The sequence below is a fragment of the Argopecten irradians genome, chromosome 15 (genome assembly GCF_041381155.1).
Source record: "Argopecten irradians isolate NY chromosome 15, Ai_NY, whole genome shotgun sequence".
Classification (NCBI taxonomy): Eukaryota; Metazoa; Mollusca; class Bivalvia; order Pectinida; family Pectinidae; genus Argopecten; species Argopecten irradians.
Window position 1 is genome coordinate 19978610 of NC_091148.1, and position 17166 is coordinate 19995775.

General features: G+C 34.2%; 1 protein-coding gene, 1 long non-coding RNA gene and 1 pseudogene across 2 annotated transcripts in view; 2 read left to right on the forward strand and 1 right to left on the reverse strand.

Annotated features, from left to right (window-relative positions):
• The window catches only part of LOC138308659 (tetratricopeptide repeat protein 38-like), a 42483-nt gene extending 30688 nt beyond the window's left edge, over positions 1–11795 (forward strand). The window contains exons 9-14 of the mRNA XM_069249696.1: positions 347–467; positions 1398–1563; positions 1896–2052; positions 5875–5948; positions 6956–7075; positions 7792–11795. Of these exons, the coding sequence (XP_069105797.1) occupies positions 347–467; positions 1398–1563; positions 1896–2052; positions 5875–5948; positions 6956–7040 (603 nt within the window). The 3' untranslated portion in view covers positions 7041–7075; positions 7792–11795. The remainder of the gene's footprint in view (positions 1–346; positions 468–1397; positions 1564–1895; positions 2053–5874; positions 5949–6955; positions 7076–7791) is intronic.
• On the forward strand, positions 2217–5623 carry LOC138308405 (uncharacterized protein KIAA1958-like; annotated as a pseudogene).
• A 1406-nt stretch (positions 11796–13201) lies between the features above and the next one.
• Positions 13202–14086, reverse strand: LOC138309740 (uncharacterized). Its single transcript, XR_011206315.1, has 2 exons — positions 13932–14086; positions 13202–13314 (listed from the first exon to the last, which is right to left on the reverse strand). It is a non-coding gene; the product is annotated as an uncharacterized lncRNA (long non-coding RNA).
• Positions 14087–17166: the final 3080 nt, after the last annotated feature.

Consider the following 17166-nt stretch of genomic DNA (forward strand, 5'->3'; position numbering starts at 1 on the left):
AGTCCGGAGGCGGAGGGAAACAGCTTATAGGGTTGTCCAAACACGGAGGGAAAGAGTTTTGACTGTTGACTGAAAAGGCATGAAACAACTGTTTGTTACCTGAACTGCAATCTTAAACTTATCACTGAGCTTCTGATGAGATAGACTTTTGCCGAAAGAATACTAGTGTTTGCGTCGATCCGGCGCGCCAGTGTTTATGACGTCAACAAGTAATTATGACGTCAATAATAAATACACGCCCCAGCAAACAGTCAAACTTCTGACTGGTCAATAGGCAAAATTACTTCATTTACATTTATATAGACAATCAAGTAACAATATGCTTTGTTAATGGGGATATTTACAGGGTACCTATGATGATGCTCTTGGCATATTTGATAGTGAAGTTATGAGGCGATCCAAGACTTCCGGAGCACTTTTGGACCTGGTCGATGCTTCCTCCTTATTGTACAGACTTCAAATGGAAGGTATAGACCAATAGACTCTCACATGGGCCTGTCAAGAGTAGTCTTCATAAAAATATTTCTGCCTGTTAGCATGATGATTGTTGAGTACTGAATAGCAAAAAATCTACTTGGTAGTATCATGTTTGCTTGTTTCTTCCATCAGAGAAGTGATGAAATTTGATTTATCACATAACTGGCCCGTCTCGCCATGTCATACGGCCATTTCATAAATATCATAAGACACATGTGTAATAACACTATTGTGATGTCACAGGTAGTTTTGACGACGTCGCATGATTGTCTCAGTAGATGGAAAAGTCGCCTCCAAGCTGGATTTCTACTGTTTCATATAGAGACAAATTTTAAAAGTTTCTCTTATATTTCTATTAATAAAAGTTATGTGATAAATAGAATCTTACACTCATGACTATGTGATTAAAGATTTATCAAACTTGTTACATGATTTGATATGCAACTCGCCTAAAGGCTCATGGCTTATCAAATTCTTGAACTCGTTTGATAAATTTCATATTACATAGAGACTCATGTAAGATCCTCTATAAATTAAGGAGCATCTTTATAGCACCATTATCACAGATGATGGAATATCGATTATCGTAATGATTTCATTGACAATGTATTTATGTCACATAATGATGTGAACTTTCTTACTACTTTTATAAGAAAGAGTTGTATTGTACAAATCAGTGGATAACTGTGTGAATCATAGAAGAAATCATAGAAAAATATCAATTTGGGGTGATTTTTGTTTATGAAAAAAGGCAGACAGAATTTCATTTCTTCCATTAAATCAAGCATTGTAATTTAAAACAAAATAAAGATTTGTAAGAGAGAAAAAAATCTAGACCAGTACACATTACAGTAAGAATTAAGTTTAAAAGACATGTATTGAAACATAACCTTTGATATTTCACCTTTGAACTTTTTCAGGAGTCAATGTCAAGGACAGATGGAAGGAAGTGTTTGACCTCTGTGAATCTCACCTTGAGGATCACATCATGACCTTTAACGATGCTCACATCCTGTTTGCTTGTCTGGGAGCAGATAAAAAGGAGGAGTCACAAAAAATGATTGACACATTGAAAGACTTTGTCAGGTAAATGACTTTATTATACTTGAATTGAGTTGTTTGTCTGTCTGTCTGTCTGTCTGTCTGTAGACACAACTTTGTCCGGCAAACTCCTCCTAAACTACTCGACAGCTTTTGACAAAATTTGGTACACAGAACCCTGATACAAAGGGGAGTGGAGTAAACTATATAGGATTCTGCAATGTCCCCTATTAATGGAGTTAAATTTGTGCAGGGAGGGGGGGGAGTGGTATTAGTCATCCACTCTGACAACAGTTCTAGTTCAATCCATTTTAGCATTGAATGGCATTTAATAGTTATCCATGTATGATAGGTCTATTTAATTGTTCTCACTGTAGGAATGGCAAGGGAGATAATCGTCGAATATCTGAGGAAGTAGGTGTGCCATTGTGTGAGGGAATCCTGGCATACGAAAACGGAGATTACGCCCGAGCGGTGGACCTTATGTACCCCATAAGGTATAGAGTAATTACTATAGGAGGCAGTCACGCACAGGTAAATGTTGAAGCTGTGATGTCATATGTTTGTTCTATTCAAAATCAGATTAAAACTTATGTTATGTGAAAGACCACCAAAGGGGCCAAGGAAAAAATCTTTATAGACTTTACAGCCAAATGGATCGTTTGGGATTCAAAGGTATAGACTTTACAGCCAAATGGATCGTTTGGGATTCAAAGAAACTGGTCTTATTAAGCAGGTGGCTTTTATACAGAGGTGGCTCTAAGGCAGGTTTTCTTTTGAAGCTACATTTTAAGTCGCATGAGATAAGTGTCATTTGACCAATTCTTTTTTGGTGTGTCCTTCATCTTGGTCTTAATTTTTCACCTTTAATAAAATTATGTTAATTAAGGCATTTAGAGACCTGATATTCAGACTATATCATGTTGGATTGAAGAATACCAACATTGTTTAATGAATTTCCCTGATATTCATCAAAAGTCACAGGGGTCAAGTTTGTTGAAAATAATATTAAAACAACTTCTTTTCAAATACCAGAAGCCCCAGAAACTAAACATTGAACAATACACATGATATGAATGACCTTGACCTTTCATCAAAAAAAAATCTCTACATCAATAAGCAAAATTATGTACAGCTTGCTGGAATAAAGGTCCTCTAGTGAATGGTAATAAGAGGTCCAATATTTGACATTCTGGCCAACAAATACATGATATTGGCCTTTCTTTTAAGGTCATTCATACAGGTTCAAATTCATGTACTATTAAGAGGCCTAAAGACCTGCTTGTAGGTTGAACATGTATATTCCTTAGGTTGTGGGTACCGGGTAAGCTGTACAACGGGGTAAGCCGTGCAGGCTAATTATAACACACATACCCTCTCTCTGTCTGACTGTCTGTATAGACACAATGATCAATCGACTACTCCTCCTAAATGACCGGAGGGATTTCAACAAAACTTGGTGGCAATAATCCTTAATCAAAATAAATGAGGGTAATCTGTATAGAAACAAAATACTTCACCTTTTCCAGAGTTACATAAAATCTCTTCATTATTAATTGGATTGGGTTGGCTTAAATTTGCCATTTGGACATCATGTTCTAGTTCAGTCCAAATTTTTTAGTTTGTACATACTGACAATAACGGTATGGGGCTGAAAAGTATGCTACAAAGTGTTTTATTATTTTTCTGGATTTTTTATCACTTCTCATTGGTCAAAAACACGCCACGTGATCACCGATAAAAAAACTATATTGCACGATTTTTCCGGAAGTAGTTTATAGAAAAAATATATTGCACGGTTATTTTTAGATAATACACAATCCTTATCATTAACACGCTTGTTGAGTCAGCGCCGCATAGGAACAAACGTTTGAATGACCTAGGGCGAAGCGTAAACACAACAACATGGCAGACGACACCAGATTTCCAAACCTTTCGTCGGATGATATCAAATATATTTTGGACAATGCAGACTCAAACAACACTAAGAGAGCGACAAGCACTGCTGTTAGGCTTTTCAGAGACTATGTGGGTGCTAGAAACATGAGTACTGATTTTGAAACCTTCTCTGTTGAGGATTTAGACGACGCGCTGTCAAATTTCTACATGGAAATGAGAAACAAAAAAGGTGAACTCTATAAAAAATCAACACTTTTGGCATATAGGAGTGGGATTCAGAGACACCTAGAGAAAGAAAGACATGGGATTAACCTGGCAAAAGATTCCGAATTCAAAAAGTCGGCAAAAATCTTCAATTCCATGACAAAAGAGTTTAAAACGACAGGGGAAAGCTGTAATAGATCATCACCCCCCAATAAATGACGATGATTTGGAGCGCATTTACACCTACGTGACCAGTAACCCCGACGACACACAATTATTACAGTACAAGGTGAGTAACTGGTTAACATATTTTATCATTGAATGTAAACATTGTACAGGTATGGTATTTCTCTGCTATCTTACTATGGCAATGATTAGAATGATGATTTATCAGAAAAAAATATCTGAATTACCTGGTATGTAGAATATTAAGTGTGATTTTTATATGTTAATGTTTTGTCCAACTCTTTGTTTAGGTCTTTTTAGATATAATGCTGCATTTCGGACGTCGAGGTAGAGAGAGAACCTTGCAACATTGAAAAAGAGTGATTTTGCAGTTACAAGGGATCCACAAAACAACATGTTTGTTTACAAAGTCACAGAAAAAACAAAAAACCACCAGAATGATTCAGAGAGATCTGGAGATGGACGCATGTACGAAATCAAAGGTTTGTTTAAATGTAATTGTATTTTCAATTTAGTTACTTGATTGGTAAAATGAGCTTACAGTATAAATATGTTTTTGTTCTATATTGTTATTCTATTTCACTCATTTCTATTGAAACAACAATTTTGTCCAAAGGTTACAGCAAACAAGTTGTTGTGCTTGATCACTATCCTTTGTATTGTTACTCTGTCTTTAGTAATAATTCTTTTTATGACAATGACTGAATGCATGCACCTTTTGTCACTCTAAATATATAATGTAAAAGAATGCGTGTTACTCTGCAGTTTCACTAACTATGTGTATTTATTTTCAGAGAGTTTGAGGTGTCCCGTAAGATCTTTTGTGAAATACCTTCGGATGCTGAAGGCCGACAGCCCAAATCTATTTCAAAAGCTGAAAACTGGTATGACCTCTGCAAGTGATGGAGTGAAATTCACAGGATGTGCTTTAGGCCACAATACACTTGGATCATTCATGAGAGAAATATCAAAGCGGGCAGGACTTTCTGTAATTTATACAAATCACTCACTCCGAGCAACTACTGTTCATGTGTTAGATGCCGCTCATATTGCAGGTAGGCACATAATGACTGTAACAGGCCATAGATCGGAAACTTCGTTGAAGACGTATTCTGGAAAAACTGATGACAACACGAAAAAAGCTTATGTCTACAACAATTGGCGAGAAAATCAAGGAAAAAAACTACTGTCCCTGCATCTTTAGCTTCGGAAATAGATGATAGCGACTTTGAAAATATTGATTTCGGCTCATTTCAGCCATTGTCGGATTCACAAGCTGAAAATCTCATTGCAGAATTGCAAAGTGATTTTGATCAGGGTGATGAATTGATCAGAACTGTTTCTATCTCCACAGACGAAGAATACAGAGCTATTACAAACTGTGTCTCGTATCTGCCAAACAGATTTCAGCCTCCTGCCCCAGTATTTAATAATTGTTCAAACATCACTATCAATTAACAACATTTATTACCAAGTAAATCAACATTACCAATGTGGTAGATACACAGTGTTCAATTTATTAACTGTTAATTTATATTCATCACATAATGAATTTTGCAATAAATATATTATATGCAGTTTTGTTAATTTGTGTCATTTGTACACTTTTGATGTTAAAACATGTTTCTAATGTGTATGTCATATACATATGTATGCTTTGAGAATATAATTCATCTGTTAAATATAAGTTTTTGTCTTTTCTTTTCATCTTTCTTTAAACAAAGATGTCAAGTTCATTCTCAGAAGTCAGCTAAAATACAGAAAAATTTGTAATTTTTTGAAAATGACGAAAAATAATAAAACAAATATAGCATTTTGTTTCGGTCAATACATGGTTATATCGACCTAAGAAAAAATATCGACCTCGGACTACGTCCTCGGTCGATATTTTTTTCTTAGGTCAATATATAACCATGTATCGACCTCATCAAAATGCTATATTTGTATAATATTATCTAATGAATTTGTTGACTTGTTTTAAAGTAAACGCTAGAGTCTCATATCAAATGGAGCTCAGTTTACGGACATGACATCCAGTTTATAACATTAGCTATGTTTTACCGACAGAGAGATGTTTTCAATCAGCTTCTTATCCAGGCAGCACTGAAGTCTCCACAGAAGGACCACTGTAGAATAGCGAGGTATGTAGTCATGGAAACCGTGTACTGGTCGGTGTATAAACCATGTATAAACCATTTATAAACTAGCGAGGTATGTAGCCATGGAAACCATGTACTGGTCGGTTTATAAACTAGCGAGGTATGTTGCCATGGAAACCATCTGCTGGCTGGGGTATAAAACTTGTATAAACCATGTACCTGGTACAACATGTATACCTGTAAACTATGTACCACATTGATTTTCATACCTTTTACTGATTTGCCACTGACTTAAGGTGACAGAATTTTGAAAAGTATATAAGAGATGAATGTGTGTGCTAACCTTTTGACCTCAAAGAACATTGTACAAGTAAAGCAAATACATGATGCCATGAATTTATGCTGCATTACCACGGTGAATTAATGTCATCAATTTTGACATGCATCAACTCCATGGATCCATGATCGTGTTGTGATAAAAGTGCTTGTTCTGAGACGGAGATATTTTCCTTTTATTCCTACCTTTGGTGGGGTGGGGGGAAAGGTGACAACAACATCCAATATAAAGCCATTAAGTCAAACCCCTCTGGTTTTGATTTTGGCCTTGTGATACAGGCCCTCCAGGCCTCTTGTTAAAATTTGACATAGTTGTGGTTAAGGACATAGTTATGGACGATGCAGAAGATTTATAGCTGCTAAATTTTGTGGGTATAAAATTTCCCAATTTAGTGTTTGTAACTTTACGGTGGGGACTTATTTTTGCGAATCATATTTATAGCCTTTGAAATCGTCATTCACATGATGCGATCCAATATGAAAAATATAATTTTGATACATATCGTGAGATATTAATTTTTGCGAATTTGAATGAATTTGAGAACATAAGGAAATTGAAACACTGCGAATGTTAGCAACTATACAGTAGTAATCCTCATGGTGAAGCTCGGGATGGGATGGTAAAACGACGTTCAACATTAAATTACTCTTGTAATCAAAGTAAAACACAGAATAAACTTACATTATAAACTTTTATTTAAACTTGTTTCTAGATCGCTGTTGACCGAGAGAAAGGCCCTGAAACAGAACGCTCCCCTGACTGACCGACTGATGGCTAAAGCCATGGCTGTCCATTAGAGTAAAACAAAGAAGACAACTCAGGGACATGTGAGGTTAATTTAGTTTTGTTCTTTTTTCAATGAACATCTTTTGATTTTAAACAGAATTCCTCAATTTTAATCACAAAAAAAATCTGTAAATATCAGTTTTCAACCAAATGGCTTAAATCTTAATCTTCCACCAGGTCAATCATCTTTTATTTTTTAAGAAAATTAATTTTTAATATCTTTTCAGAGGAAAATGATACATTGAGTTGCCCTTATACAGGAGGGGATCCATTCAACATATCCACTTTTATTCTTAAATTAAAAAAGGCATCAACTTGTTAAATGCTTTCTGAAGCCAATACTGAGGACTATAGTTTAGAAGTATTATGCTGTGAACCATTTTGTTATTTTCAACATACCTATAAAGAGTTATTACTAACAATGGTGCATTGCATATATACATGCACCATATCTATCAAAATAAAAAATTGAAAAAAAATGAGAAGGTGCTTAATAAGACAAAAATATTGCAAACCTATACAGTTTTGATAGTTTTGGTCTTTAGTTATGCCCGGGCAATTGAAATTGAGGCCTCAAAAGGGGAAGGGGCGCTTATAGGAACATAGGCGCTTATTTGGTTAAATACGATACATGTATGTTTTACAGTATAATTGGTGAACTATAATTTATTGCGTTTTAGCTCTATTGTGAAATTACATGGAAATTTGTTAACAAAGTGGTTTAGAGTACTTTAATTGTATATGTTTCTTTTTTTCTTTCAGACATGCAGGACCTAATTTGATACTGTGCAATAAAAAGGCAGTGTAGCTTCCTTACGATGAGGAAGTTTACTAGCAGATGCTATGTAATGTGATATTTCTAAGGAGTTTGGTCTGCATTAGACATTGTGATGATGAAAACTTGTATACTAGGCTCCAGAGGGAGTCAAACCCACACATTTCTCTTGAATGCTCCGATCAGGAATCGAACCCTGGCCCCGATTTTTCGAAACAAACTTAAGTCAAAAATGAACTCATGTTAAAATTATAAACATAGATTACATAATAGAAATAACTTAAGTTTAGACTTAAGTTGTTAATTTGATTTTGAGAAATCAGGGCCTGGTCACTGGCCTAAAAAATTAATCGCTCTACCATCTAAGTGACAGAGTTGTTATGTATAAACATATTGAACAAGGACATACAGATTCATACTTTTAACTTGTAAAAGGGAGATAACTCATGTTCATTTAACAAATGGTTGCAGAATTTTTTTTCTGACAATCTTAATGTGAATTACTATTTAGTTAAGATATTATCTAAAATGTAATTTTTACATGGAAGGAATTTCAAAGTTGACATTTTATTTATGAGAATGATTTTTGTGTATAAGATATATGCAATCAAACTTTGAGAAAAAGTCCATCAATATGGGTCTTTGGTACAAGATTTTCTCATTCTCCCATACTTCACAGAGATATCCTGTGGTTGCTAGGGGAAATAAAACTATCTTACACAGGGGGGTGTAAGACAGCTCACACATGCTAGAAAATTACATGATGTAGCCATGGTATGCATTGTTAATGACGTCATCAATTTTGACGCATAACAACATTTCTGTGGCAATAACTCAATGAAAGTACTACAAAGTATGGAAGAAAGAATCAAACATGGAAATGTCAAGTGGACAGAGAAATCACGACCCTCGTGAAAGATTTTGATCTGTCCTCTTCAAGCCTCGGGTAGACCACCCAAAAACTTTCACTCTGGTTGAGATATCCCTGTCCACCTGATAGACACATGTAAGATTCTATTTTCTTTCATACCTACAGGTGTAATACTGGCTGGTCTAGGGCAATACACTCATGCCGCCTGAGGCTGTATTGCATGGCTACCCATGCAATAAAGCCTCGTGACGTCACGCTGTCAACAAAATTTCTATTTCCTCGGTAAAATTTTAACTTATATTTTTCACAAACTTGACTGGATTTGCTATAAAAGATGCAAACAACGGAATTTTTGTTGAAAATATCACGTAATTTTTCATGTATGAAAAAATGGCTTTCAGCCATTGATTTCTTCAAAGGAGAAGGTACGTTAAGACTCGAATATGGCCGCAAAATTAATTCTCCAGTAAAGAACAACATATTTTGCCATATAACAGTTGAATACATTTGCTAACACATTACATCCCGAAAATATCCCGCATGTGCCAATTATGTTCACTATGACGTCATCAACATGCAGTTTCCCGCCATTTTTCACAAAAATCCTTGAAAAATCATACTTTTTGAGTGGTTTTCTCTAACAATGAATGTGGCCGCCTTCGTGGAGCAGAAAGAGATTTTCACACGTTGTGTATCGTGTATTTACGCATATCCATGCAAAATATAAAGTTGCTCCAAGGTGGCAGCCAAATCCATTTTAAGCCTTTTCTAACCTAAAGATGGTGAATTTTTAGCAAAATTTGGCGAGAAGAGGAAAATCATCAATTTGATGACATCATAGGTGGAGCACATCGTGTACATGGTTATAAAAAGTTATGTTTTGATGAATGGCAAGTATGACAGTATTTATTGATGTGAAATTGATGTGGATCAAAGTTAATATTTTTTGGCCTGAAAAATTAAGGCCAAATACTGGTCCTATCATATCTACTCCTTTATTTCAAAATGGCGGGATATTATAGTTGTAAAATTGCTATAAAACGTCGAGGTATGAAAGAAAATTACCTGGTTTTACTACATTTTGTGACCCTCGGGTAGAATATAGATCCTTCATATCCACATATGAAAGAGCTTATAAGCTTTCAAGTTAGCCTGGTACAGTAGTTATTTTTTGTGAACCAAAATTTCTACCACCAGTTAAAATTGAGTAAGGTATTTAAGTTATCGGAGTTTGAGTTGAAGAAGATTCACTGTAATTTCTGTTTTACTGTAAATATGTTACAAACTATTGGCATTGCACTTCCACTCGGGTAGGAGAAAGAAATGACGTGTATAAACATAAATTAAGCATTTTGTTTCCTTCATAAAAATGTTATGGCCTTTAGTATTCAGATTTACTGTTAAAAAGAAGTTATTTTACTTAGGTCCCATGTATGTATATCAATACTCATTTTACCCAAGATTAATTGTATAGCTAATTGTACTAACTCTATCTCTCAGGTCATAGAATTTTATCTACACTGTACAATAGTGGAAACTTTCAAAAAGTCTCATTTCCAAAAGTTGATTTTGAATTGTTAAAAAACGAGTTTGTTATTGATGGTTGAATTAAAACTTTATTCATGATTTTCATGGTATGTTTTAAGATACAAAATGTATATATATATTTTTCTACAGAAAATATAAGAATAATGTGAAAATAAAAAACAAAAAAAATGCACAAATTGAAGTATATTGCAACAAAAATTTTGGAAGTATTGTATGCAGTACACAAAATGTAACAATGATCAACCATTATTACTCATTAGACTTTCAAAACACATACATCTAACCAATATATGCTCTTCTACTCCAATTACTTCTCTATATATGTTAAAGGCTTTTGATTTTTAAAATGGGAATGTCAAACGAGATTGATAATTTTGTAGAGTCACAAAAGTTATCAGCTGTCTGTTAATAAAACACTTATCATCATCTCCTGAACAATTCAGTTTAGATAAATTAATTGAAAATTTTATACTAAAGCTTAAAATAGTGCAGATAGAATCATACCGCATTATAGTCCGCTAAAACTGACCATAATTGTCGGCTAAAAATTCTGATTGGTCAACGGACTATAACCACATTAACACACTTTACTCCATATATTTAAGTACCGTATTCGACCCAATAAGTGCCAAGGATGTTTAAAATATTGAAAAATGAGAGGGTTGCTTAATCGGACCAAATTTAGGTTAATTTTTCACCAAATAATTGCACAGAGTAAGTTATTAGTCTATTTATAAATGAAATCTGATGATGAAACCTACACAATTTTTATAATTTCAGTCTGTATTTAAGTCAATATATACTATCGCTTCAGTTCAGTTTGTTGACATATCAAAGCCACATTTTCATTTATCGCCTAAACTTACCTGCATTCAATCAGAATTTGAAAGCAAAAACGTCAGTTTTGAAGTAAGACCTGTCAAGGGATTTTGTAGGAAGAGAATTAGCTAAATAAATACCTTTGGCTAGCGAAGTTGTAGGAAGAGAATCAGAATAAATAGCGAAGTTTGATGAAATAGTGAGAAAACTATAGATTGATTAGGAAGCATTCCCGGTGACTTACTTTGTGATATTTGATTATTATAACCCACTAATAAGTGGGGGAGGGGGGTATTAGTCAGTTCTAGTTTGAAAAATTTTGAGGACAGATTATGGAAAATAGGAATTCATTGGTTTGAATGCTCTATAATGCTTGCATATTTAAACTCTTATTGTTGGTATGTTTATTAATGGTTGTCACGGTAACACTTGTCCTGGGAATTTTATGCCATTCTTATTGTATAGATAATATGTCACATATACCCTGGTATTGTTGTGAAGAAAATAATTGTTCATACATTGATTGTGATTTGTGTGAAAGACAATTGTATAAGGCAACTAATGTAAATGACAATTGGTATTTTGTATTGAAGTTGTTTTTTTAATTTTATCATTTAACAAAATGTACAAGTATAGAATTAAAATATGAAATATATGATATATTGTTCAGTTCATTATTAAAGTGAAGTACTGACCGGTTTTTGAGAGTATTTAATCTTGAATATATTTTTATAATAAAATATATATATCCAGGCATTGCTTTGTTTTTGTTGGTTGTTTTTTTACAAAACATATGTATGACTTTGTATTTAACATTGTGTCATCCTCGATGCACTAGGGGTCGCTTACTATCAATGGTTAAATTCACCCAAATTAGACGCAATTCAGGAGGGAAAAACTGACCAATCACAGGCCTGCAGAGACTTCCTTTGAAGATTACAGAGATCGTGACACTCAGCTTCAAAGCCACACAGTCAACCCCAATGTTCCATTATTAATTATTTGTTCAATGTACATCAAAGGACCACTACCACGAACCAATCTCATCTGTTGTCATACACAGTACATTCAGTTCTATGACATATTCCAGTAGTTGATATTACAACAGTGATAGTAACCCTTGTAGTATTGAGGATGGCATTGTGTATGCTCCAAATTTTTGCTCTGATATAAGATAGGTACATGTGTACACGAGCAAAACATGAAGTATCTGTCATATCATTCTTATTGTACATTCAAAATGTAGGTCACAGTGACCTGATTTTGGTATTCTATACACCACCTGAATTAGGTTTTGTTTGATTAGTATTAACGTCCTATTAACAGCCAGGATCATTTAAGAACATGCCAGGATTATTGGTGGAAGAAAGTCGGAATACCCAGGGAAATCTCTGGCGACTGCCCCACATGGTAATTAAAGGATGGTCTCTTACTGTAGCATTGCTTTGAACTCACCAATCAGTGTGGCTTGTGGTAATGTAAAGGACATCTTAACCACTCAGACACCATACCTGGTAAGCCCCTTCATTTTAGATAGATGGTAATGTGTAATGGATATGTGTAATTACTATTACCAATACAGTTTAACTTGCCATAACTGACTCTTTTCTAATCCGGATCCCTGTGTACTATGCTTCATTATGTGGCATTTTCTTACTTAACTGATTATAGTAATTAATACCTGTATAATCCTGAAACCTTGCTATACCGGCCTAATATATATGCTGGTCCCTGTGACATCTAGTCAAGACAAGTTCCACTGTATATGAAATATTGCCACTACTGTTAGCCATTTTGAATCTTTTAAATAAAAGTCTTGAGTATCGATCGAGAATCATTAGTCAAGAGATCCAGGATTATATCACATTCCAACTTCAAACTACGATGGACTAAACTACAATACACTCCAATACAAGATCAAACAACTCCCTGTTCAGAGTACCGGTGTTCAGAGTTACTTCAGCATGACCCCCTGGCCTCGAATTGGAATGTACTACGGTAGTAGCCATTTATTTCCGAGAGAATCACCCACACTGGAAATTTAATATATAGAGAATTTGTAGTGGATGGGAATTACAAGTCTTAATTTTAATTAGATTGTTATAATCTGTAGTTTTCCTATTGCACTAAAAATTTAACAGACAGTCGTTGAGACAGAGTCCAATGGAGTCAGCATATATTTTGATAAATGTTCCATTTGCGGCTGAATCACATTTGGCCATCGATCCTCCATCTAATAGTAAGTCTGAAGTACAGTCAAGGCTTCCTCCATCTGTAACAGACATTAACTCAATCACCCCTGCAGACACATTTAGACTATCCTAAATCAAACACTAGACCAGTCCATTATTGAATTTCAGGGGTGAATGATTTAAAAACAAAATATCATCCAATCTTAAATCTTGCAAAAAAAAAGAAACTTTTTCAGTCACTTCACTAGATGTTGTAAATGCTGCCAATCACAATTTCTAATCAAAAGTGATTCTTTAACTGTTTAGTATCAAAACTGATTGGTTAAAATTTGAAAGTTTTTTAACATTAGTTGTCATTGAAAATATCTGAAGACTGCATATAAAAGTATTTCTTACCATAAACCAATTTATTTTCATGTATACAATATTTTGAATCATTGTTACTTTTAACATATTTATACATATTTATGATGTTATTGCATTTGCTACCAATGGTTTTTACTGACAATCCAAGTCCTTCGTATTACATGTACCCGGTATATACATTTTACACCATTATTTGCCAAAAATTTGAATTCTGCACGTTTAAGCTCTCGCGAAACTATGTGAAAATTATGTAGTTTACAAGTACATGTCTCTACTACCTACTAGCTTCAAAATTCAGTGAAATACATGTAACCCTTTCAATAATGTTTACCTTTTCTTGGAGAGATATGGGTTACTCTAACAAGAATAGCAATTCTGCATTGTCTAGTTCCTGCAGTAACATGCCAGTGATCTTCGTAGCAAGCCTGGGGTTCATTCTCTGGATAAGTGGGAAGAGGCGTTCGCCCAACATCTGTTTCTGTGCCTTTGGAGGGTTAGAAGCCAAAATGTTCGCTGTCAGGGGTTCCTGGCCCGGGTCAAACATTAATATCAACAGAAAATGATAAAAATTTACTTTTATGATACTGTAAACCAATATATATTTTTGAATGATTTATTTTAATATAATTTAATCTTTATTTGTTTACATACTAAATCCAATTCTCCAATTGGAAGATTATTTTACTCCATATACTATGAAGAAAAAATCCAAGAATGGCACGAAAATCTGACGTAATCATAATGTCACAATAGAGACATTGACGTTGCGTATTGATTTAGAAAAAATAACCCATTGGATTATCAATAGAATCCTACGTTTAAACGTACTTTATGTTATCAAGTACTAAGTCTGAAATATTTATTATAAGCGTTGATATTTTTTAACTTCATAGGGTTATGAAATAAATTTTGTTAGCAAACTTTTGTGAGAATCCGCGTATTTGCAAACAAAATTTCTTTCATACCCCTATGAAGTTAATAAATAGTAACATCAATGCTTAAGTATTTTGCAAGTGATTAGAATTCTTGAAAATAAAAACAGAAACAAAAGAGTTTTAACTGTAAATCTCGAAATGAAATGAGTCTATTGGCTATTTGTAAAGATGCTCCACCGCCGACAGAGCATAAATGATTTTCATCATTTGAACAATATTTGGTGTTTAATCGTGTATGTTTATGTCTAATGAACACAAAAAATAATATAAAATAATTTACTTCCCCTTAGGTGCATGCACAATCAGTACTTTATTCCATATAGGATATAGTGCCACGGATTTTTTTCGGGATGCAATTAATTATTTTTCATATTTTTAACTTGAAGTAAAATTAGAAGCTCAAACTTTTCAATGGTGGAAATGATGTAAAGTAAGTAACTTTTGCCACTGAAGAAAAATACTAAAACCTCTGTTCCTGTTTTCGATAGTGAAAAAAATTACTATTTGTCAGCGGTGGAGCATCTTTAACCATTGACGAGTTGAGTCTCCTCACCCTACCTCTTTGTTTAATATTAAGGTGGAAACTATTGACGTGCTGGTTCTTTCTAGGGCTGATCCCCACTCCTCAATTTAGTTTTTATGTTCACCCACAACATTTTTACATGACATGGAAAGATAATATCCCAGCAATTGTATGGGAGAGATAGGGATTACTTACAGTGTTCATTATATAGACAGGTGTCCTCTATATAAAGGTGTCTGCTAATACAAGTTTGATTGTACCTGTTCTGTTGTAGAATCGCACAGCTCATCTCCAGATGTTCTCTGATTCACAATTCCTACTGTCTCCATCTCAGGTCTGAAAGAACAGTAAAATAATTTGATTAGTTGGGCTTAGTATCCTATTGTTAAAACTAGGGTAAGTTATTGAGGATAGATTCTTACTGTGGGGTTTGTTGTAGCTGTGTGTGAGTGTCTATCTTTGGTAGGCTACGGGTTATTCATGTTGTATCTCCTTGTAATAGCAGGGATATAATATAAGCATTGAACTGCATTCATTTGGCAATTATGAAAGTATGAATGCCAACCGGACAGCGGCAAATCCAACATAACGCCCTTCATTAAATTTCTTGCTGTTCAGTTGGTATTCATAATTCCATAATTGCCATCTGAATGCAGCTAATTCAATGTACTTGTAAGTAAATGAAATTGATACATAATGCATCTATATTTTGGATGTCACCTACTTTACTTTCTTGACTGGGGTATCCTGTTGTGTTGTTCGACGTTTCTTCCATCGATTTCTTCCCTCTGAACACGTCCTTGGTTCAAACACTTCCACCTCATACAGAACTGCACCAATATGACAACAGGCATCATTGGCTCTGAACAGTATATAAATAAGAAAACTTCTTTTCAGATATTCAATAAAGATATTGTAACATATGTAGTGGGATTGGATTGGGTCGATCATCAGTGACCAGGTAACTCAAGGGTTAAGAATGTTCGGAGGTCCTGGGTTTGAATCCCGGTCTGGTCGCTATATTTTCGCCTCTCTTTTACAATATAACATTTAATGTAAATCTTTATTTATGGCTTTCATTCAATCACCTAAAAATATATTTTCAGGGTTCGATATTAACACTCGCCAACTGGTCTAATGCGAGTTGATTTTTGAAGTGGCAAGTTGAAAAATATTGTACTTGCAATTTTCGGCTAGGGGATACATCAGTTGTTATTCTCAATATATGTTTGTGTATAGACAGTCAGAGAACCAGACATCCAAACACTGTACCATATGGACCTTGAGACGGTGGCTTATTTCTATATATATTGGCTGTTCATTATGTGAGCTTAGACAAAAGCAAGTGATACTTTAATGATATGTAATTAGCTTTCATTTCGACAAAGTGCCACATTCTGAAAATAAATTGTTGTTACACTACACTACAGTGATACTAAAAATGTTCAAACATTTATTGTTACCTACAATAAATTAATATAATAAAATATCAATGAATTTGGTTTGCTTTTAATTTCACTTTAAAGGTGTCAAGCAAGTTTCTGATTTGGTGAGTTGAAATTTTACCAACTTGCCAAAAATGGATAGAGGCTTAAAAAATTAAATTCTACCCCTGATTTTGAATGTGGGGACCATAATGAACTCTACATCTATATTATACCGACCACCTTCATCTAGCTGAAGTTTATGTCAATTGGAGTGAGTGTGGAAAAAAAATAATAGGCAGAACAAATTGCTAATTTGAAGGCTGGAGTTGACGGGTTTGAGAGAATTTGTGGTAGTTATATACATGTAGATTATATTGTGTTGAATACAGCAAAAATGTATGTGGTTAAGGTGTATTACTACAACACCAATGCCGGTTGCAGGATTAATTGATTTATGTGTAAATGCTTCTGATATATAAGCATCAATATATATAGTAGATACCTTAAATTTGTACTAATCAAATATATACAAAATGTAACTATATATATATATATATATATATAGTTACTCTTCATTGCAAGTACAGTATGCCGCAATTACGTTTCCGTGCTTCTTTCCTAAGATCCAGATATTACAAAGCCAACAGACGTATTCTGTCCTGGTCTTACATTTGCTCGGTG